This window comes from Camarhynchus parvulus, chromosome Z (assembly GCF_901933205.1).
Source record: "Camarhynchus parvulus chromosome Z, STF_HiC, whole genome shotgun sequence".
NCBI classification, from domain to species: Eukaryota; Metazoa; Chordata; class Aves; order Passeriformes; family Thraupidae; genus Camarhynchus; species Camarhynchus parvulus.
The window spans coordinates 47,599,490-47,621,449 of NC_044601.1; the positions used below are offsets into that span (position 1 = coordinate 47,599,490).

Below are 21,960 nucleotides of genomic sequence, written 5' to 3' on the forward strand. Positions count from 1 at the left end.
TCTGAGCCACCAATCTGTCTCCAACAAACCCATCACCACAGACTCCCACCCAGCAGTCTCCTCCTCCTCTACAACTTCACCTTCCATTTCCCTCCAGGCTGCAGCTGCTCTTGTTGATAGAGTTTGTAAGTGGTAAAACGTATTCAGGTGTCTAAATTGGAGAAACTGTTTCTTTCATGACAGTAGAAAACCTAATTACACAACAGCCCCTAGCCGATAGTTAGGCACCAATTAATTCCTCTTGGGCCCCAAAGCCCTTTTGTCTTCTACATCGAAGGCATAAGAGCTCCCATTGCTCCTTTGCAGTTTACAAGTCATAGTATTCCAGCAAAATAAGTTTGAAACCGCTCAGTATTTCACAAGAAAAATGTTTATATTATTTAAAAGATTCAAAAACTTTCATTTTCAACATGAAACAAAAATATCTTTCTCTCACTTCTGAGAAAGAAAAGAAACTAAAACCACAAAACCTATTTTCATTACATTTCTATGTAATGTCACTGAAATACCTTCTATTTCCAGCTGAAGGAAAAAAAAATAACAAAATTGAAAAAAGTCTTTGGCTTTTCTTGAAAATATTTTAATACCAAATCATCTGGCTTTTCCTACAAACCCAACAAATTGAAGAGGCTGGGCCTCCCACCTAGGCCCTGGCCTGAGGAGCTGAAACATGTACCAAGTTGTCCAAAGTACAAAAATCCAGCTCAGCTGCTATGAAGAAGATATGCAATCAGTCTGATGGGAACTACTTAGTAGACTGCAAGATGGGAAATTAAATATACTAAATGTAAGTGAGAGCACATGTGCTACTGTCTCAAGAGAAACACAAGGGTTGGCATCCTGTGTGGAAGCCCAGCCAGAGCAACTGTTTTGAACTGGGAAAAAAAAGGGACATAGAGACATCATCTGGTCCTAAAAGACATACAAAAGAAGAAAACTAAATAAACTTTCATGGTTTTTTTAGTTGGCTGGTTGGGGTTTTTTTTGCAGCCAGTTAGTGAGGCACTGGAACAGGTTACCCAGTAGATTTCCCATCCCTTTAAATGTTTAGCCAAGATTGAATGGAACTTCAAGAAACCTGGTGTAGAAGAAAACTGGTGAACCTGGTGTTCAAGAAACCTGGAGTGGGTCTGTGTCCACAGGAGAGGGAGGTTTGAACTAGATGGCCTTGAAGGTCCTTTCCAACACAACCCGTTTTACAGTTGTGTTATAAAATTAATGTTTCCTCCCAAGGTAATGAAGACAATGATTAATAAGGGCCAGTTGATGTTTACCCTCTATCCATCCCTACTCAAATAAAAGTGTAATGGTTCTTAAAAGAAAAAACAGTCAGTGGCATGGCAAATCATGGTATTCAAATAGTTATGAGTAGCTCTCAAACTGTAGTAGGAATAGCAGCTCAGATTATCTGATTATCTGATTTCCAAAGGCATTTGCTCTGAGAGAAGCTCAGAAAGGGAAATAATAGTCAGGAAACATCAGAGTTCAGCAAACTGTCAGTGTTATCTACATAAGTCAAGAAGAAGATTAAAGAAGATTAAAGCTAGAAAGATCTCCAGGTACCTGTCTGTCCAAGCACCGTGAAAAGATTGTGTGGCAAACAAGTACATTCACTGTGACCCCTCTGGATCTTCTTTACTCGGTCCTGAGAAACACCCTGACTAGAGCAACGCCTGGTATGTGCATGATACTGCCTCTTCCTCCAGCTTCAGCAAATGCAACTGCTGAAGACAACTTTCACTCCTGCCATCACAACTTTTTACCAGTGCCTCTTTCACTCCCCAACATTTTCTTCATTCTGGCCCACTTGCTATTTCTTCAGCTTACATCTTAGTTGGCTAGATCACTCTTTTTGGCAGCACTGATGCAAGTCTAAAACAGGCAGAGTAAAACAATGCTTTTGAACAGCTCAATGCTTGCAAAAGCCAAAACTTGAAGTCACTGTGTCTGCTCTAAGAACAATGCCCTAAATGAAAGTCAAAGCAGAAACAGAAGATATATTTTCTAACTTGGCTTTTTTCCTCCCTTTTCCTCTTTGTGTGTCCATTTCCTAATTCATCATTGAGGAGGCAGATTCAGGCTTTTACCACAAAAGTAATAACACCAACTCCAGCTACTTCTTCATCTAAAAAGAACAGTTACTACCATCTTTAGTACCACCTAAAATGCTGCCAAATACAATAGCTTCCATTATTATAAAATACGAAACAAAATTAACAGCCACTACTGCAGCTATTGAGAAGTTAGAAATGTGGTTAAAATTTCCCAGATTTCCCTCAACTCCTTTCCTGATTTTTTTTTTTTGGTCTTCTTTGTGGCTAATAAAGGTTTAAACTTCTGGGATTTGGCTGGATTTTTGTTGTTTTTTTGGGGTTTTTTTAAGTCTGGGTTCTTGTTGACAGACATTTGGGTGTCTCCGAATGGCCAGACTTTAATTACATAGTATGTGCAGTGGGTCATATAAATAAATACCTTTTACCCTCCTGACTCATTTGTTCCAGTAAAACAAGCATAACATTTGTAATTAACACAGGACGCCACTATCATGTCTCCATCCCTCAGAGAGGACTCTATAAACTCTGTGCCATTGTTTCTTCATTATTTCCTTCATCCTAGCGCTCTTCCTCTCACAGCTTAGCTGCCAGTCCCTGGGTTACCCCCCTGTTCGTACTGCCTTAGGAACCTCAACCATGTCTGCTCTCCCTAGGCAAGAAGCTGCTCCAATCCTGATATCCATTACTGAAGCGAAAGGCAGTCCTTTCTGCTAAAACTCAGTCTTCACTTTTGATTATGAAAACCTGAGACAACACAAAATGAGGCCTGCGGGCATTTTTATATCTCAGGTTGTTCATATTCTTGCCTTCAAGATTCTGGTTTACAGCTAAGGTATAATGGTTACACTGCAGTTCTACCCCTCCCTTTTGGCCTCAGCAGTCGCTGCAGCATCTCCAATCCTTTTTACAGCACCCTCCTCCTTTTTACAGGTTGTCTTTTGTGTAGACACTTTCATTGGAAAGACTGTATACATGACGGGCTCCTGGGCATCCGTTCTCTCAATTTACTATTCCCTGTCACAGATTCCAGACAAATATAGAGCCAAAGCACTTCACCCACTATTGAAATGACAGACGGTAAATAAATCACACACAAGGAAACATCTTTCCATCAGAAAGAAAACTCAGTGGTGTAGTTCACCTAACAAGACTGAGAAATCTCTGTTGTTGGATACATCAGGAAAGAGATGGCTTCTGGCGAGTTATGTGGTGAGGAGCAAGTCATCTACAGTGGATTACATTCTGGGAGAATGGATGTTCTACCTGATCTGTTGAGATTCTTCCAGACATAGCTCCTGATTTTGCAATAAAGGTAGGAATATCTGAGTACTATTCAAGCGCCATTTAAAAGCTGTGGTTAAGTCGCATTAGAGCTGAGCACTTGGTAACAAGTTATTTAACAAAAGAAGTATGTTGCCACTACCTACGGCCTGGTTGCAGGCTGCCTTTTCAATACAAGCCTTTTCCCAGATCCTTTCCCCTGCTTTGTAGTGCCTCCTATGACTGCAAACATGATAGGAGAAATATCAGGAATATTTGCCATACCACTTGGAATGGATAATATTCCTTTCAAGTCAGTAAGGCAATTCAGAGTAGTGAAGCAAAGCATGAAATTTCTGCAAAATATTAGTGTAATAACAATGAAGATTTGAGGGATTGTGGAGACTTACACTTAAATAGATGTAATAAGGAATTACAAATCAACCACATTGAACATAAACTTTCAGTGAGTGGAATGGCATTGAAGAGTCTGATGTTGCACAAATTAAAAATAACGTGCTTCAGGAAATAGGTTTGGTAGTATTCAGATTACTTAGAAAAATTCCAAATGCAATTTGTCAAATTAAAATGAAGGGTGCTAAACAAAAGCACCAAATGGGGAGTCTCCTGTTACTGATGAGATCACAAGGGAAACATTTATTCCCAGAAAGAAATGATCAGTATCTCACTGGAGGAAAGGTAAACAAAAGATGAGGTGATAGAAATTCTTGATTCAAGATGTTTAAACTCCCCTGACATATCCAATAAAAGAAGAATGCAATGCAGCTGACTTGAATTAGTTGCAACTGGTGAAGTTCTTCACTTGGTCCATTTCTGCCAGCAGGTGGATTCAAAACTTTGAAAACTATCAAAGTACAGAATAGGTTAAAGTCCATCAAGTTTTATAGAAAACAGGGAGCCACTACAAAAATGCAGTTGTTAGTTACAGAGGAATCATTGATATTTTAAATAAGCAGAAACAGAGTGATCAATGCAATGTGTAAATGAGTTTTCTGTGTAGGTAAACAAACAAGGAATTACCAAGCAAAATAAACAGGGCCATCTTTCATTATTCAATAAATACAAAATTACATCAGAAAATCAAAGTCTGTCCTACTCCTGTAGACAGTGTAAAGAGAAAGTAATAGAATTTAACAGCTACTGATCGTATCAATCAACAATATTTTAAAAAACCACATTTTTCTCCAACTTCATTTGTCTAATAAAAGGCATATCTCAGTCATTTTAACCATTGTTAGACTCTTTTTTTATAGCTATAGTTATAAAAATCTGAATATCTCCAAAAGGAATAAACATACAGAATACAGCTTTGATAGAATTAAACATAAAAGATTTGCCATGGTATGATGACAAGAAATTACCAAAAGGAACTTTAATAACAACTCTGAATTCTTTAAATCTTGCATCAACAGCAAAGGATGTTGAGATGTGTTTGTCATATGACGTAATTCTAGGAATAAAGACTGGCTGGAAAAGGCGTCAGCTGGTAATTAATGACAAGCACATGACAAATCTTTAATAAAAGCTATTCCTATGGATGACCAGTTTCCATGCAAAAGGAAACAAGATCACAGTCATAAAGCAAATATACAATACCATAACAAAAGTTGTTTTTTTATGTCATTCTTTTACCCATGCTATGTAATGTTAAAATATGTATGACATATTATGTTAAAAGTAAACTGGTGACTGTTAGAATGTGTAATAACTTATAGAGTCATTAAGTTTCATTTCAGTAATATCAGGTATGAAACAAACTTACTGAACAGATGCTGAAAGTAAGCCTTGGTTATATGAGATGCAGAGCCTGAGCTAGTAACACTGAAATGAGAGTCTCGCATCCCACTGCTGGGCGTCTGAGGAAAAAGTCTTACACAATCACCAGCCATTACTCTGTGTCCCTGCCACTCCACACCTAATAACACTTGAATGGACTGGCCAATTCTTTCATTTGAATTGCAAAATAATAATTCATGCTGGATGAGTCTAAGTGATGAAGAATCCAAAGTTAAATCAATTTTAACAATTTGAATCACAAAATTATTTGTATTGGATTAGACCTCAAGATGTCATCTGACTTCCACTGATGACATGTCAATGGGTAAATGCATTTTTCTAAGTCAAAAAAAAATCTATTAACTTACGTATTTATATGCAGAGCTTATGCTTTGTATCAGCTGAATGAGCAACTAAGACACATGTACTTATATTAACATAGCTCTAGGTGAGTCATAGCACATACCTATGCTTACCCAGATGGGATGGCACCCTGGTGAGCACTGGGTGAGCTAGGACATTGAATTGAGGATACAGAACACAAATCTGTAAGAAAATAGCTTTGCATATTCTATTGCTCATGGAACTAAATTGTTTGCCTGAGGCATAAATGTAAGAACTGAAAATAGTATGACTTATTAAATGGGCTACAGAACAGTAGCATAACATCTAATGTAGGTAATCTTCTAATTTCAGCTTAAAACACCATGTTTCATTTACTTCAAAAAGTAATTAATTATATGGACATTGTTTCTATTCTGAAGGGCCCACAATCAGAAGGTGAATTTTTGTGCAGAGTTTGAGATACTGCTTGAAGGGAAAAATATTTATTTCTAAAAATGAAAGCTTCTTCTTCTCATTTGCAAGGCTGATTTTCTTTCAGATCATGTATTCACCAGCAATTACATGAAAGTAATGAAGACTCAAGGAAACAACCACCCTCTACAAATGCTGAACATTTTTCAAACTTCTGATCAAGACTCCTCTCCCTTCTTCAACACTTGCATTTAAATCACAAATCATAGCTCTATATGATCTCTCTCAGACTTTATTACTCTTCAAAATCTGATCATCTGAATCTGAGGAGGGATTTTATACATCTGTTGGGAAGCATGAAGGCCCCTCAGCAGAAGATCTGTACTTGTTTTTTACAGGACTGTTCTGCTTTCCTCAGTGCAGGCAGTGGGATCACATGGCAATTTATCTGAAGATGGAACCGGATGAAGATACCATCTGTTTCTTCCGTACTGTGTAACTGGATCAGACTCAAGTATGTAGCAGCTGTGGGTGTAGCTATCTCTATAGACTGCAGCTGATGCTATCCAATACTTCTCCAGAAAAGTTTAATCAGGATGAGAACTTCTTTGGAAAGTCAGTTAATTGTCAAGCCTTCTACTGCTGCATAGAGGAGAACACCTTAGATCTCCTAGATGTAGGTGTCTTGTCTTGACATGCTCTTATGAACACTCGGGAGGAAGTCTTGACTGAACATCAGCAGCATTACTGTGACCTTTCCCTCCAGAACACAAGTTTGTGCTGTTGTGTAGAGTGTTTCCCCAGTAATCTGGAAAATTTTGTTGCAAGAGTTTCTCACTTGTGTATTCCTTTGTCCAGCAGGTTGTCCTTTGTCTTGAACTGTCTCTAATCTCACTGGGTCCCAAAATGCTGGAACACATATGTGCCAAACTATTACTGCTACCAGTAGCTATTTCTGCTGAAAAGCTGGTGAGGCTTAAACTTTACTCTGACTTGTGTTTTACCAGACAACAGAATTTCCAAATTCCTAGGAAAATAGCTGTGTTTAGTGAGTATCATAGAAGTCTAGTTATTTTTTATGTTCTAAAGTCTGTCAGGATTGGTGTTTACTTTCTGTTTTAGCTTCTGTCCCAACTCTGCCTCTGTTTTAGCGTCCTCAGTTGCTCTTTTCGTAACCAAATGCAAATTTTTTAAGATGTTCCTTGTCAAAGGAACATTTAAGTATGTCTATACCAGAGTCAGAGCTGTGACTGATCCCTGCACAGACTTATACAAGGCAGCTTTAACAGACCGATGTTGGATATTTAGAAGAGTAAAGCTGAAATAGCAGGGACATTACATACAGAGAGAGAGACTGTCATTTCTGTGGTGAGGCTAGCAAGTGAATTAAAAGGCAATGGACATCCCTGAGAGGGAGAACAAAGAATAGACATTGCTAATTATTCATGGTTTTCCCTGACCTGTATGAAAGTTGGGCAGAACACATCATAATGTCTTGGGGAAAAAAAATACAGTGTGCTTATAAATATAAATCACAATTTATAATCGATACTTTTAGTATTGTAAACAAAATAAAGAAAGCAATAAAGATTAATGGAACAGGAAAAGACAAATTCCCTGTCATTTCCTGAAGGTATTGCCTTGATTGACATCAAATTCCTTGTCTGGTAAGTCCTCTTTCAAGTCACAAAAAATGCAAACAAATCCTGATGCTTTCTTGGATCACTGCAGATTTTTGTCATATTAATACATTAAATTTACCAGGTTTGAGCTGAGACCTCTTGAGTATTGGCTAGAAATGTAACACTTACCCCATAATCATGTAATTGAGCCATTCAGGTCCCTTACTCAAGATATACTTGGCCTATATAGAAATTTTACAATCCAAACTGTGACCCAAGGACAGCATTGGCTGTGCTTACAATGTGTCTGTTAGGCTCATCTCAGCCAACATATATGCCATGACATAAACCCTGCAGAATCTTGCATAGGTCAGATTGCCTGGAAATGTACTGGAAATACAAGTGACTCAGCAGTGCTCAGTTTTCCTCCCTCACACTACAGAAAAAACAGCTTAAACATTTCTGGGATATGCCAAGGATTACACATGAGAAAGATAAGAGGTTGCAGTGGGTTGATTTTAGCTGTCAGGTGGCCACCACAGCTGCTTTATCACTGTCCCTCCTCACCTTGATGGAGGGGAAGAAAATATGATGAAAGACTTGTGGGTCAAGGTGTAGACAGGGAAAGATCACTCACCCATTACTATCATAGATAAAACAGACACAACTTCAGGATGTTATTTTAATTTATTGCCAATCAGATGATAAGAGGGAATAAGAAATAAGGACCAAACTAAAGACACCTTGCCCTCACCTCTCCCTCATTACTGGGCTCAATTTCACTCTGACTTTTTCTACTTCTTTCCCTTAAGCAGCACAGGTGAACAGGGAATGGATCTGCAGTCAGTTCAACACAGATTGCTTAGCCACTTCTTCCTCCTCACACTCCTCCTCTACACCCGTGTGGGGGTCCCTCCCATGGGAAACAGCCCTTCATTAATTTCACTAACATTAATCATTCCTACGAACTGCCAGTCTTGAACTGCCCCAGTGTGGTTCCCTCCCACTGCGTGCAGTACTTCAGGAATCACTGGGCTCTCCATGGCTCCAGCCCAGGCTCTCCACGGGGACATAATTCCTGCCAGCAAACCTGATCTAGTGTGGGCTCCTCTGTCTATGGGTCCATAGGTTCAGCCAGAACCTGCTCCACTGTGGGCTTCCAGTGGGGGTTGCTGCCGCTTTTGGGCATTCACCTGCTCCAGCTTGGGATCTGTCACAGGAGGCAGGTGGATCCCTGATCCACCATGGATCTCCATGGGATACAGGGGCACAGATGTTTCACCATAGTCTTCACTACAGGCTGAAGGGGAACCTCTTCAGTGCCTGGAGCACCTCCTGTCCCCTCTTCTTCACTGACCTTGGCATCTGCAGAACTTTTTCTCTCTCATCCTCTCACTCCTCTCTTAGGCTGCTGGTGCTATTGCATAGTTTCATCCCCCTTCTTGAATACATTATCCCAGAGATGCTGCCACTGTCTCTGATGGGCTTAGCTTTGGGCATGGGCAGGTCTATCACAGAGCCACCTGGCACTTGCTCCATCAGACACAGGAAGCTTCTCACTGAGGCCAACCCCTGCGGCCCCACTACCAAACCCCATATAAACTCAATACAGATGCCAAAAGCTAAGTGGTCTTGAATGTACACTTTTAATCCAAATGACAGTCCAGAATTCTTCATATAAATAATTTTCCATACCTTCAAATAATTTTAGCACAGGCCTGGTATGATCTTGCAGACAGAGAGATTGATCTATCAGTGTATCAGGGATAGAGATGACACCTTCAAAATATCTGGACTATTCTCTTGTCATTCGTTCCACTGATTAACCAGAAGGCAGACTGTATTAATTGCCATAGGAGCTATAATTTCCATTTTTAATATTTGTGTAGGTATTTTATCTGCTGTAACTTGGTGGTTGTTCTGTGGTTTGTGGCTACCCCTCTTAGTTCTAAATGTTCCTGATTGAGTTGAATTGTGGATGTGGCTAAACATATTGCTTCCTCTTTCCTTGAGTAATCTCTTTCAACACTCCACTACAGTCTTGATACTGCTGCAGAGATCAATACACTGTATTCAGAGCCAAGCAGGCATCTTCTTGATAGAGAAATATTTTAAGATTCCTCAGGAATTACTTATGACTGCAGTTTTTCACTCTTGTCCTCGAAGAAAAAAAGACTTTTGAAAAACGTTTTTATAAAACTATTTTTTAAAATAGTAAGATATTAAGCATGACAAAAAGTATTTTTTAATGCCAGAAATATTTCTTTCATTTTTATACCTAAGATAAAAGAAAATTTTTCAAAGAAAATTTTGTATTTATCAAAGTTCCAAATTGTTCTTTCTGTCATCAGGATAGTTTTCTGTACCACCATGTACTTGCATAGACAATGTAAGAATAGTGTTTCTGCTAAACAAACAAGTTGACAAATTGCTTTGTAAACCACTAAAAGAGCTGCAAGAAACACCACTCCCAAACCATCCAGCTTCCAAGAAAGGGATGTTCCAATTTTCTCTCTTGGTGAAAAATATTTTCTATCTACCACAAAGACTACTGACATCTTTAATGCAATTTAGTAAAATTCTTACTACTTAGAGTAAAAACTAGTTAAATGGCACCTTTAAGTTATTAACTTTGGGATTTGCATCATCTGATTTACAAAGAGGGATTCTTGAGTATAATCAACATTATATTAAATTAATTCTGCCTTTTATTTGAACAGACAAACTGACCTTGCCAGTGTATTTACTTGTTTGACGAGAAGGGAGAAGATTAACTTTCATGAACCATTATTTTAAAGGAAAGGAAATTATTTATACTTAAACTACTGTGCCCTCTCAGCAGTAAGCAAGAGATTACATTACATGTTCAGTTCATCACACATTTGTAAAGCTTACCATACAGTTATAAAACCACATGTTCTACAACTGCAATAATACTTGGTTGCAGAAAGTTCTTCAGTTTAGAGCCAGCATAAATACCTGAAGTATACAGTTGTGCTCCATAAAATGGATGGGCTATCACATGCACTGTAGCTATACCGGTACTGCTGTACCATGCAAAACCTTATCCTTGGAAACTACCTGAAATGTTTTCAATCAAAGCTGTTAGGGATGGGCACTTCCAGAATCTCAAGTGCAGATACAGCTAGAAAGTATGCTTTTGGGTGAGTGTTTCATTGCTACTAAGACATCACAAAGCCATCAGTGCTTGTATGCAGCTAGTTTCTTGTCTCACTTCACACAAACAGAATCACAGAAACACCATTAAAACTTTCGCCAGAATAAAAAAAGGACTCCAACCAACAACAAATAGATGTTGCTATTTGGCTTGCCCACATTAAAATTTGAATCACACTATCAACAGAAAACTACTAAAATGGCTTGTCCAGCATAGCTATGTTAAGCACAATACTTAATAGCAATTTCAGGACACCTAAACATAGTCCTGATGCTACAGTTCTTTGAAGCATACTACTGAATTACCTCCCCCTTTCATCTCAATTGCCAAAAGAAAATGCATTAACTGAGTTAATTAGTTAACGGAGACTCTATAATCTTGTATTCAGGTAGAAATCACTTTTCTATAGCATGTGTTTGGAATTGATCAAACCTTAAACCAGGCTTCCCAGATGAGGACTTGTTTCTCATGAAAATTTTGTAGTAAAGCTACTTTATCTAATGTGGTCAAGGATTCAGATCCAGATGGGTATAATTTCAGCTCAGCCTGCAGCATGCTGCAGGAATCACAGACGATGTGCTGGAATGCTTGTATAAACACATACAGGAATATTTCTATTCCTGTTCACAACATCAGTATGCAAAAGACAATTTAAGCAGCATCAGATGAGATCACTTTGCAAGGGTTCAGGTTAATCAAAGCTTTTACACCCGGCAATTACTAATCTACCTCACACATGTGCCAGTAAACATATATGTGCAGTTCCATAGGATTTCATCCATTGCCTGTTCAGGTTTTGCATTCATTATGTATGGATCTGGCTAGGCAGGTCACCTTTTCTGCCAGATTTGGATTCTACGATTTCCCTGTTCTCCCAACACTAGCCTGAAGTGAGATCACATTGATAGAACCAGCAAATAGGGGCTCAGGGAAATGATACTGCTAAGGAGAAAAAGCAGAAAACTCCTGGAAATTTGCAAATCTACTAGTTGTGGTATCACTCGTTCAAGATTTTATTAAATATCACTGCCCAGGGACAGCAATGACTCAAAGTACTCCCTACCTTAAAAGTTCTGGCACTTGACCCAATTCTTACAAAGAAATAGGACATCAATTGAATTCCTAACTTTACATTTCAGCTCACTAGCAACAGGACTCTTGTGGCCTTCTCATGGTTTGGCACTGGCTGAACACCAGGCACCCATGAGAGCTGCCTGCTCACCCTCCCCTGCCACAGCTGGGCAGAGGAGAGAGAAAAATTTAACGAAGTGTTCGTGAATTGAGATAAGGACCAGGAGAAAACACTTCAAGGGCAAAACAGGCTCAGCTTAGAGGTACAGAGTGAGCTTATTGCTAACAAAATCAGATTACAATGAGAAGTAAAATAAGCCCTTAAAGAGCACCTTTCCCCCCAACCCCTCCCTCCTTCCCACTAACAGCACAGGGAGACAGGGCATGGGGATTTTGGTCAGTTCATCACCCGAGGTTTTCTTCTGCCGCTCAGGGAAAGGACCCCTTCCCCTGTGAGACTGTGGGGTCCCTCCCACAGGACAGTTTTCTGTGAACTTCTCGAACGTGGCTCCTCCCAGACTGCTGTAACCTGAGTCCCTCACACGGACAGACAGTCCTCCCAGAACTGCTGCAGCATGGTCACTCTTCCACGGGGTGCAGTCCTCCAAGGCCAGGCTGCTCCAGCCTGGAAGCAGGGCCCCCTCTCTCCATAGGGTCTCCCATTGGACCACAGCCTCCTCCAGGCATCCACCTGCTCCAGCATGGGCAGCTGGTGAATCTCTGCATCCCCCATGGATCCCCATGGGCTGCAGGGGCACAGCTGCTTCACCATGGTCTGCACCATGGCCTGCAGAGGAATCTCAGCTCCAGTGCCTGGAGCAGCTCCTCCCCTCCTTCTGCACTGACCTTGGAGTCTCCATGTTGTTTCCTTCACATATTCTCACCTCCTTCTCTTCTCTGGCAAGGAAAAACTGTGCTCACTTTGTTTCATTTTCTTCTTAGATATGTTATCACAGAGGCATTACCAACATCTCTAACTAGTCCAGGCTTAGCCAGCAGCATGCCCATCCTCAGAATCACCAGGGATTGGTTCTGCCAGACATGGTGGAAGTTTCTGGCAGCTTCTCACAGAAGGCACCTCTGTGGCTCCCCTGCTACCAAAAACCAGGCTGTGCAAAACTAGCGCACCCTCAAAAAGCTTCGGCTCTATTAACATAATAAGCCAGTTTGTTGCTACTTCCAACAGCCCTCTTGGTAAGGTAACCACACCTCTTAGGCATGCAGTTTCCATGATAGTGGCAGGATCTCCTTGTGCTGCAGTGTCACGCTCTCAGCAGCAGCACGGCAGCAGCAGCAGTTCTCTTCTCTCCAGAAAGTTTTGGGTTTTTTTCAGAGACACTTGTCTGTAGTTCTTTCAGTTGCTGCAAACTTACCATCTTTTTAAGATGTATGAATCAACAACTCAGGTGGATTGAGTGCTACCTAACCCACTTTTTTTTAGTGATGAATGGTCCAGTAAACCCCACCACAAACTGTAGGCAATCTAGGTCTTTTAAAATGCGATTTTAATTTTTTGCTGGTTTATTCAGGAACAATCAGTGATGTCTTTCCTTTAACCACCCTTAAAAAAATTCATCTGAACATCTGAAAAAAATTCATCTAACATCTGAAAAGACTTGTCTGTATTTTTATGAATTAAGAGTTACGGATGTTCCCCAATACAGAAGCTACTATGAAGGCTACTCAATGCTTATTGATAATGTAATTTTAAAAAGTTATTTCCTTGTTGGTTCCTTTCTGTAGGGGTACAATTTTAGCAAAGTATGACAGCTATTGAAAGCTGATGGTATGGCTTTTCTGTGCCTGAAAAGAGGCCTATCGGAAACTCGATTGTAGCCAAGTCATTCCAGACTAGTTTTCAGCCAGCTCCTAAATGTTACATTTACCTAGTTCTTGCTTTAAATCATACCAGTTTGCCCCTCTGCAGTCTGAGAACAGTCAGAAGACCTCAGCCTCCACACCAGTGCACCCAAAACAGACAAAGTCTGATCCTTTGTCTGATGAAACATATTCGATCCATGTTAATTTTTTTTAAGCCTGGACATGTAGGGAGATATATATATTGCAGCATCTTCACTGTTTTTTCTTTAACACGTTTAAAAGACAAAGCTAGCCTGCTGATTACATTCCTCTCATAAAAATTTTTGTAACAGAATAACATAATCACAGAAGAGTGAGGGTTGGAAGAGACTCCTAGAGATCATCTAGGCCAAATCGCCCACCTACAGCAGGTGTCAAGCAACACATCCAGGTGAGTTTCAAATGTCTCCACAGTGGGAGACTCCACCACCACCCTTTATACTTAACAGAAAGATACTGTGTTTTCTCCATCAATATATTCTTTGCTTGCTTGATTGGCCACTTCTGGATGGGTTATAATCAAATATTTTTCACACCATTTCACAGGTGCTTTGATCTGATGCCTGCATTTACAGTAATAGGAAAGAATGCTGCAATCCAAGATGTACAGAATATGTCACCCTTAACCTTAAGAAAAGAGATAGTACATCTTTGGCATGCTGAGCCATAGTTCCCTCCCTTTTTCTAACACCTAGGACTTTCAGAGACATAACCTCCATTCTCCTGCACGCACGACATTGCTTGGTTAATGCCCAGAGAATGTCTGAACTGCCAGAGGCCCTTCTCAAATACTTTGGCCTCCAGGGACAGGATGATAGTCAATACCATAACTTTAGAAAAAGGTTGTGACTCATTCTGGCTTTCCTGGCAAATACTAATGAAATTTTTTTTATTTCCTCAGTCTTTCCTCTATATTTGGAGCAGGACAACAATATCACCGATGGGCTGTATTTGGTCCAGCTGAGATGAAGTTAATTTTCCCTACAGCAGCCCTCACAGTGCTGTGCTTTGCACTGGTAGCTACAGAAGTGTTGATAACACACCAGTGTTTGGCTTCTGCTGTACAGCACTGGCACAGCACCAACACTGTCTTCCCAACATTCTGCTCCCTGGGGGTAAGCAAGATTTTGGAAGGGACACAAATAGGCCAGCTGACCTGAACAGAACAAAGGGGTATTTAATACCATAGGATATCATAAAGCATAAAAAATGTAAAAGCTAAAAAAAGGAGGAAGAAGGAGGAGACATTTGTTATTTATGTTTGCCTTACAGAGCAATGGCTACTTGTGCTGAAGTTCTGCTTCCCAGGAAGTGGCCTGACATCACTTGCTGATGTGACATAGTGAATAAAATCTTGGTATTTTTCCTTGAATTGTGTGCATAGACTCTTTTGCATTTGCTTAAGTAAAGTGCTCTCAACCCATAAATTGTCTTCCATCTTATTCTCTCTCCCCTGTCCAGATGAGGAGGGGGAGTGATAAAGTAGTTGGTGGCTACCTGGCATCCAGCCAAGGTCAAGCCACCACAGTTCTTTTTGGCTTCCGATATGAGGCAAGACAATGGCAGTTTTATATCATGCATGCTATCATTATAGTGGTTGTTATGTAGCAAGCTCCCCTTCAGAACACTAAGTTTGTGAGCTGCTTATCTCTTTATTTTGTGAAGTTTAGGAACACATTCACACAAACAATGACTCTGTCCTTCGCCCTTACATTGATGGCTTTGCCATGCTGGGGGAGCTATCTTCTGGGGATGATGAGGGAATACATCTCCCTTTCTCTGACCATGATTGATGTGGATGGTTTTATTATGCATGCTCCTGCAGTCCTTGTTCATCCCTACAGTGAGCTGTTTAATACTAATAATTAATACTGCTAGCATATTATGGGATTGGGTAATCTGGTGTTGTTCTGATGTAATGGAACACAGAAGATGCAACAGTTAAATGTGCTGAAGTGCTGCTTCCCAGGAAATGCCCAGACATCAGTCGTTGCTGGTAAGTAGAGAATGAAATCTGGTTTTTTCCTTAGCTTGCATGCAACCTTTTGCTTTTGCTTCAGTAAACTACCTTATTTGAACCTACTGGTTGTTTTCCATCCTACCTTTTGTCCTTTTTTCAGGGGAGAAAAAAACTGAAAATGGGGACTGATAAAGTGGCATCCAGCAAAGGTCAAAGGTCACCTACCATATGGGCCAATGCATATTGTCCACCTCTTATTTTTGCATCTTATTTTTGATGTAAATATTTTCAGTTTGTTTTAGTAAGAAGTATTTTTGTTCACTTGTACATAAGGATAAATGGGATATCCTAAAGGGCACCAGGAAAGAGCTTCCCTTGCGCTCAGAATCATTCCTTTCAAGACAAGCTTGCGAGAATTGTCTGTCCAATCACACTGAAACCTACGTGTTTTGCAATAAAACTGGCAACCTGGGAAAGCACTGCAGACACTGAAAATTCCCAAGCTGTGAGCACAAAAGGCCAGGTCTCAGTGTAGTTTCCTTCAGTTATAAAGTATGTAACTGCCTCAAGACAGCTATTTCAGAACATGCCCTTTTCGCCAGGACTCGGCACAGAAGCTGCACTGTATTGCAGCCTAAACAGGAGTACAAGCTCTTGTTGCACGGCGTGCCGCTAGGCGCTCCCGACAGCTGATCTTTTAAGTATTTTGCTTCAATCACCAGTCAGAAATAAGGGACACAACAGCCACCGAACCATTCCCGCCCGGCGCCGCCTCCCTCTCTCCGCCCCCGCCGCACCGTCCCCTCACAGCCCCCGCCGCACCGCCCCCTAGCGGCCCCTCCGCACGGCGCAGCGCGAGGCCGCCCGAGCGGCCGCGTTGGGGCTCCGAGCGAAGGGGCGGGGCGCCTCCCTGCCACGCCCACCGAGGTAGAGCGAGCGTGGCGGCTCCGCGGCGCGGCCGGGGCGCGAGGCTCCGCCCACCCCTCTCCGCCAATGGGGGAAGGCGTTGCGGGGGGCGGGGCTGCCGCAGGCCGCGCGGGGGGCGGGGCCGGCGCGGAGTTGCCGCAGCGCCGCCGCTTGTAAACAGATCCCGCCCCACGTGACGCGCGCGCAGTGCTTGCGCGGGGGCGCCGCGCATTGTCCGCGTTGGTGACCGGCGGGACCCGCGCGGGGAACGGAGGAGGCGATTCCCGTCCGCCCTTCCTCCCTCGTCGCTCCGGTGGGGAAGCAGCGCACCCTCCCCCTTGTACCCCGGCCGCTAAGATGGCTGGTGGTGGGCGGTAAGGCGGTGCGGGGCTGCGGAGCAGCTGACGGGACGGGAGCGCGGAGGGCGGGCGGCGTGTGCCCGTGTGCGGAGTCGCGCAGCGCCATGTCCGCCTTCGCCCTGGAGGAGACGCTGGAGGCCGACTGGGTGGCCGTCAGGCCGCACGCCTTCCAGGAGCGGGAGAAGCACAAGTTCGCCTTCATCGTGGCCTGGAACGAGATCGAGGGCAAGTTCGCCATCACCTGCCACAACCGCACGGCGCAGCGCCAGCGCAGCGGCTCTCGTGAGCTGCGCCGCGGCGGCCCCGAGGCCGGGGCCGTCCCCAAGGCTGGCGGCCCCGCGCTGCGCAGGGACCCGGGGCCGCCCCGGGGCTGTGCCCATGCCCGGGCCGAGGCGCTGCCCAGGAGCCCGCTGCGCCCCAAGGGCAGCCCGGCGCGGAGGCCGCAGCGCGGCCCGGAGGCGGCAGGTGCCGCCGAGGAGATCGAAGTGCTGGAGCTGGGGAAGGAGGACGTGGCCGCCGCGCTGTCGCTGCCGCCCTCGCCGCCTCGGGCGAGCGAGTTGAGCGCTCCCGACGCGGAGCCGGCGGGGGAGGAGTGCAGCTGGGCCGGCCTGTTCTCCTTCCAAGACTTGCGGGCCGTGCACCTGCAGCTGTGCTCGGTGAACTCGGAGCTGGAGCCCTTCCTGCCTGCCTTCCCCGAGGAGCCCTCGGGCATGTGGACGGTGCTTTTCGGAGCACCGGAACTATCCGAGCAGGAGATGGACGCTCTCTGCTACAAGCTGCAAGTTTACTTGGTTCACAGCTTGGATACCTGTGGCTGGAAGATCCTTTCGCAGGTTCTCTTCACCGAGACCGACGACCCCGAAGAGTATTACGAGAGTCTGAGTGAGCTGCGACAGAAGGGGTACGAGGAGGTGCTCCAGAGGGCCCGTAGGCGCATTCAGGAGGTGAGGCTACTGCGTGGTCCAGATGCTCCCACTTTAGTGTCGCATTTAGTTTATCTGTGCCATCTTTTTTAGTAGTTTTTGTTCTTGTTGTCCTATTCCTTAGTGAGAAAAATGGGGCTTAACCTTTCCAACGTCCCTAGGGTCAGGTTTTAAGGAGGTGCAGATTTCCCTGCTCATCGGAGTGTGTGTGGCTCAGTACTTTTTTCTGTGCAATCAAATGTAGATGTTCGTAAATAAATATCCGATGGATTTGGCAAGGTCTTGCTCCCATATCTTTGTTCTTGCGTTGCCTTGCACCAGGATGTGTTTGGGACTGAATTTTTTTCTGTTAAATGAGAGCAGCAACATGTGGTGTTTATTTTGATAGTACATTTTAGGCATTTAAGACCAGAAAATTCCAGGTTCATACAGTGGTGCTGAATCTGGTATTTATATAGCAAGATTATGTTCTCCAGTGGAGTAAGGAGTAAGTACAACTTCTGTTCAGCTGAGAAGTTCCTAGAGTTGGAATTTAAAGAAAAAAGCAAGCTGTTTGGTCCTAGTGGGTATTTGCTGTGTTGGTGTTGATATTGTCTGTCAAGACTTGGGTGTCTTTCTTAAACCATATACTGTTCTAGGCAGAGTAGTTGAGGATGCCCATCTAACTAACTTCTAGCATCAGTGTATGAGAATTTTTACTTTATCAGTCTTCATGGACTGTGTTGTATGAGGACCCAGATTTCACAGGTATAAAATGAGAATTTTACACTCGTTTTTGTGCGTTCTGTGGCCTTGGTCCAGAACATACCCGGATCTATCAAGGTGTGACTATGAGTATGAGTCAGGTTACACTGTGTTTTATTTTTACCAACATCTTCTTAATTCTGTTGTGGATATAGGTCTAGTTTGGCTGCTTCAGCCACCTACGTATATCCTGCCAGTATTCTTTTGCAAAATGTGTAGTGGTGATTATTTTTTCCTTGATGGAGTGTGAGTATATCCTCTTGCTCTCTGATGGCATAGTTTTGAGTCCATAGAATTCATGCCAAGCTTTTCCTTTGTGACTGGAGTTACAGAGTATGAGAAAATTGTAGTATCCATGATGTAATCATGGTAAGAACATCCAAGTATAGCATTGCCAGGTAGTTTAGTTCCAAACTGTTGTTAGGGTATATAATTTTGATTTTTTTCATGTCTATTTAAAGGAGTGAATCTTGCTATATGGTGTACAGATGGTAATTTTTTGATAAAATTCAGCATAGAAAAATCAGTTTGATAAAATTTAGCAGTGGTTTTAGTCCACAGACTATGAAAACATCGTCTTTCACTGTTTTTTTAAACTGCATGAATGCTTGGGAGTGTATGCTTAAATTAGATTTAGTCTTCAATTCAGCAGTTTTTATAAGGAGCTGTGCAGGATAAGAGAAGTTCATGTTAAACACGTGGAATTTGGAAGCTGGATACCTAACTCGAGGGATGTGGTGTTTTTGAGGAAATACTAGTTAAGAATTACTGAGCAAGAGCTACTTGTTTCTTGGGGAATCTCAATTTCTATTTTGCCAGTACTAGTGGCAAAAATAAATTGGTTCTCTAAGCTACATAATTTTGTTATGCATTAATGTTCTGAACTTGGTGCAGGTAAAAAGGCAGAGCCTTTGTATGTGTTTGACTACTGTACAATCCTCCTTTCCCATGATAACCAGTCTGGTAGTGTACCTAAAGTCAATGCAGCTGTACTTCTGTCAGTTGTGTAAGTCGATCCTTCTTTAATTAAGGGTAGTTCATGTTTAAGAAAAGAAACCAGTGGAATGACCTGCTCTTTCCCTCTTAGCTCTCAGGTTTCTCTTTTCCTTACCTATTAGGAGTTTACTTGGTCTACAGGAAATATCTTTCTTTAAGCAAATACTGATGCTCTTTGTCATTGCAATTCTAAGCAAATGAAGCAGTGGATGGTGGGCACTGCTTGGTATTTCTGAAGTAAAGATTTTTGTACTTTAAAGAAAAAACACGCATTCAGTAGGTTATCTCGCATTTTACTCTTCCATCTGTGCTGGAATTGTGTCAGCTGATAGCAGGAGTGTTGGATCCAAGGAATTTTAAACAATTTTTCAAATTCTTACAAGAATTTTTTGGGAAAAGAGGAAGTGATTGAGAAGCATTGGTAACCAGAATGGTATCTAGGAGGAAATGTGAAAGGTCTTCATTAATGTAAAATTGTGCAACTCCCAAGACCTTGACTTAGCATCTTAAAATGTGCCTCTGTAGTTTATAGTTATTTAATATATCTCTTATATTTTCTAGGACAAATTCCTCTGTGCAGTTAGACTAGTACTTGAGAAATGCTTGCAGTTTTTCTTGATTTGTATTCTTAAGTGGGCAACCAAACCTCATGTTTATTGTTGTAGCATCCTCTGCTTGGACAGTCATTGCTCTCCATAAATAACACACAAGTCAGTTTATTTTCACAGCAGTTAGTAATCGTTGCTTTTTGTAATAGTAATTTTTATCTCAGTCTAAATTTTAGGCCTTTAATAAACCATAAGAATGTTGCAAGTAGAAACAGATCCAAGATGAGTAAGTACAATAGTTGTAGAGGAATTGTGTGACCTGGGATTAATTTCTTCTGCCTGATTTGCAGTTTTGAAATAACACTTCTTTTATTTTTTTTCAAGTAAAACTATTTATTTTGAAATAGTTGAGGAATTTATTTAAAGTAAAAACTTGTTCATTAAGTTTATACCTGTTGAAAAAACCTTCAAGTACTCAGTTAAAAGATAAAAAGATATTATTCCAACAGAGAGTATACCATTGAATCCTTTTTTGGGATTCCAGCTTCCTGGACAGTATTTCCAAAATATTATACTTTGTGTCAAGAAGGCAGAAAAAGTTTGTTGCTGTACTCTTGGTCCTGCCAGTTGCCTGTTTTTGTTCTTCCTACATAGAGAAGAGTTTTTCTAGGTTAAGTGTAGATGTTTGTAAATTTCTGTGAGTTTAGTAATATCAGTAATGGTGCTGTATCTCTTTGTCCATTCTGTGTTTTCAAAAGGCTGAAGGTAGTCATGTTTTCCTGAATAAAAAAATGGTGTTAGTGTAAACTGTGATCAGGAGGGATGGGTGGCTTAGTCATGCCCCAAACACATTTCATTGTGTGCTCTTGCATAACAAGTTGACTATTTGGGAAATCTATCTGTATGTTACATGTCTACTTCACCATCTTTGAAATATCAGCTTCTGGGAATGTTCTGTTCCATACAGCTCTTAGTAGACCAAAATTTGGTCTAGGGCCCTGGTTGGGTGAAATCTGTTGGATGATAGTCTACAGGATCTTGAGTGCCCGGTATAAAACTAGTCAGAAGCTTGCTTTGGTTTTCTTTTTGCTTTATAAAATCAATGAATTCCAGTGTTTGCAGGTAGACAAAGACTCTTTTGTATCCCCACACTGTGTGTCTTCTTTTAATATTTTTTTAATGTGAAAGTTCAAACACTTGTAAGTGCCTGATTAAATTCTGAAGTAATTCTGAAAGCATCTTCTCTTCAGTGGCTGATTTTAGACTGCCATGAAAGTGACGACCGCTGCTATTTATAATCTCCATCTCCTGTATAGTGATGTATTTGCTAAGCATGAGAATAATTTTGCTTGGTTTAATTTTCTTTTGATTCAAAGAACTAGAAAGGCTAAGGAAAAATTAATCTATTTTGTTACAGTAACAACTTGTATGAGAAGAAAATGTATCATTTTTTGATGGAAAGCTATATGGTCACTTTATTTCCTTCATAATCATATTATTTTTTAAATTACTTTTGCATGTTTAGTAAGCAGGTTTTTTTGTTCTGAGTGAATGAAGTATGCTTGTGAAATTAGAGGAAGTGGCAAGGAATCGGTTCAGTTATATATAATGGAATTTTTCATTTGTTACTTTTCAACACATATTTCTTCCATATTGTCACTCATTTCTGTTTATATCAAGAAAGGTATATATTATCCAATAACTTTTTGTTCTGTTGAAGCTGTTCTAATATTTTAGTAATCAATAATATTGGTTGTCTCAGTAACTAGAAGAATTTTGTTACATTGTTTTTGGCTGTATGCCTTCAGTTCTAAAATAAATGTTTATGTGGTAGGTAGTGGGGCACTGTAACAAAAGTGGAAGTTTTCCAAAAGTGAGGTGACTGATTGCTGTTCAGTGATCTGCATCTAGACGCAATAAGATTTA

At 41.5% G+C, this 21,960-nt stretch overlaps 1 protein-coding gene across 1 annotated transcript in view; it reads left to right on the plus strand.

Annotated features, from left to right (window-relative positions):
• The first annotated feature begins 16,600 nt into the window (after nt 1-16,600).
• JMY (junction mediating and regulatory protein, p53 cofactor) overlaps nt 16,601-21,960 on the plus strand; it is a 65,490-nt gene continuing 60,130 nt past the window's right edge. The window contains exon 1 of the mRNA XM_030968008.1: nt 16,601-17,767. Coding sequence (XP_030823868.1) covers nt 16,928-17,767 — 840 coding nt within the window. The 5' untranslated portion in view covers nt 16,601-16,927. The remainder of the gene's footprint in view (nt 17,768-21,960) is intronic.